The sequence below is a fragment of the Belonocnema kinseyi genome, chromosome 9 (assembly GCF_010883055.1).
Source record: "Belonocnema kinseyi isolate 2016_QV_RU_SX_M_011 chromosome 9, B_treatae_v1, whole genome shotgun sequence".
Classification (NCBI taxonomy): domain Eukaryota; kingdom Metazoa; phylum Arthropoda; class Insecta; order Hymenoptera; family Cynipidae; genus Belonocnema; species Belonocnema kinseyi.
This window is the reverse complement of record NC_046665.1, coordinates 112,214,623-112,216,971: the sequence shown is the minus strand read 5'-3', so window position 1 is coordinate 112,216,971 and position 2,349 is coordinate 112,214,623. Positions and strand designations below refer to the sequence as shown.

Sequence of the window (2,349 nt, the reverse complement as noted above, 5' to 3'; positions counted from 1 at the left end):
TCGTGTACAACGTTACCGGCTGATGCCGTTGGAATTGATTGTTGAAATATATTTTTTTACATCTTTTATTATTAAGCTTTGTACTTAAACGTAGTGTTCTTTTGACTCTTGCATTTCTCAAAGTTTGAGACCGATATTTAATGTTTAAAAAAAGTTCGAACGTTCAAAAAATGTTGAGGTTCAGAAAAAAGATGAAATAATTTTCAGTGAAGTTCCTAAGAAATGCTGTACCTAAACGTACTTTATTGTTCTCTAATACATTTCCCAAAGTTTCAGCTCGATATTTTATTTACAAAAAAAGTTCTTAGTTTAAAAAAAACATTCAGTCAACTGAAAAACTGTGGTCGGTAATATAGGTATTTAGCTGTGTCACATGCCATTAATTAAAATAAATTCTGAGATTCTCATAAATTCGCAGAGAATTTATTTCTCGATTATATTCTCGGTAATATTCTCATTCTCGTTACCGTTCTCAAAGTAATATAACCGGCTCAGAACTCTACTCGTGGAACTGCGGAAGAATCGGAAAAATCATAATAACAAGTTTTCTCACTCCGAAAGTATAAACTAAAAAATAAACATAAGTAACTGAAAAAACTGTCATAAAAAAGAAGCATTCAAAGGAAAAACCCTTTATATAATCTTTTTTGATATTCACTCAGTGCTTCACGGAAAATCCACTATTTTCCGATATAACCTCAAATATCTCATTTTGCATGTGCCCCTAGACATGTCTTTATATTCAATATAATTATCAAGAATTATAATTTAATGACTCATAAACGATGAGGTCACGATAATGAATGAATATTATAATGTCGTTAAGAATTTTACAGACGTGGTACACTCGCAAAGAATTCCTAACCTCAACCCTCTTCACATCGACCAAATTAATCCAAACCCTGAAACTCAAATCTACCCAACCGGCCTATATTTACAATATGAACGAAGCATACCTCCGTTTTGATAAAGGCCAGGAAAACTTTGAATTCACATTCAGGTATGTCAACCCAGAGTGCAAGATCGATCGGCAATTCAATTTCAACAGAAAATCGGCGGAACCTGTCTCCGTTTTTTTGAAAAGAGTCGACAACAATGTCACTAAAGTCGTTGAGAAGAAAAAATCCAAGTTGAAGAGAAAACAAAAGGCGAAAGGAGTCACAAGTGAAGAACCAGAGGAAGAAAAAGAGCCAGAAAATAGTGGAGATGCAGTGATAAAAGTGGCTCTTCTGGAAAACGAATCAGTGGTCGAAAACCATCTTCCCTGTGGCAGTGTTTTTGAAAATGTCTTGGACCTAACCTTACTTTTAATCGGAGAGAAATATTCCATCAGAAAAAATGTGCCATGGGTTGAAGAGATAAGTTTACCGAAAAGTATTCTCGTGGGTTTTCCAACTTATCCGTCAAAATTTTCCTCCATTTACACGAATTTAAAGGACTCAAAATTTATTTGGTACAAGAATTTGATATCGGATAGTCCTCGCAAACAACCGAAATGGGTGGAAATTGGAAACGGATATTTTTATGTGCCCAGTGCAGAGGATTTAGGTTGCCAGCTGAAGTTGAGTTGTATTCCTGGAAATGAAAATCAGACGGGGCCTTTGATTGAGGTTGAATCGCAGAATTTAGTCGAGGCGGGACCAGGTCGCTGTCCTTTTGAAACTCGACATGCATTTACGAAAGACAAATTATCAGGCGACAGGTAATATTTTTTTATATCAGTTATTAGGAGGCCCACTTGAAAAAGAATTTTTTTTTAGTGTTACCCCCTTGATTTTTTATATTTTGCGAAAATTATGTTTTTTTTTTTATTTTCTTACGTTAGCCATGCAATGTTTATATAAACTGGATGAAGTAAGAAAAGGATTTTCTTTTTCTTTTTAACAAAGATTGATGAAAAATTACACTATTAGGTGGAAATTTCACTTTTTTTGTTATAAATTGTTTCTCGGTTGATAGGATCATCCATTTTGTAAAAAAACTTCAGAAAATAGTATTTTTAATTCAAAAAACAGACCTTTTTAATTCAAGGATAGGCATTTCTTTACTAAAAATATGCATTTTCTACAAAATAGTTGAATTTTCAACTAAAAAAGGTTGTTGATAATTAGTTTTTTACTGAAAATATAACTACTTCATTTTGGAAATCGAAAAAATTAATATTCATTTTAAAAAAAGTTCATTTTCGGCCAAACAATCGCATTTTTAAGCAAAACAATTACAATTTTAACCAAAAAAAAAGATATTTCAAACTCAAGGATCGATCTTTTTTTACTAAGAACACAAATTTTCTACAAAATAGTTGATTTTTTAAACAAAAAGATGAATTTTCAACCAAAAAAATTAATT

General features: G+C 32.0%; 1 protein-coding gene across 1 annotated transcript in view; it reads left to right on the top strand.

Annotated features, from left to right (window-relative positions):
* The first annotated feature begins 481 nt into the window (after positions 1-481).
* Positions 482-2,349, top strand: part of LOC117180310 (2',5'-phosphodiesterase 12) — a 30,336-nt gene continuing 28,468 nt past the window's right edge. Inside the window, exon 1 of the mRNA XM_033372740.1 lies at positions 482-1,702. Within this exon, the coding sequence (XP_033228631.1) occupies positions 804-1,702 (899 nt within the window). The 5' untranslated portion in view covers positions 482-803. The remainder of the gene's footprint in view (positions 1,703-2,349) is intronic.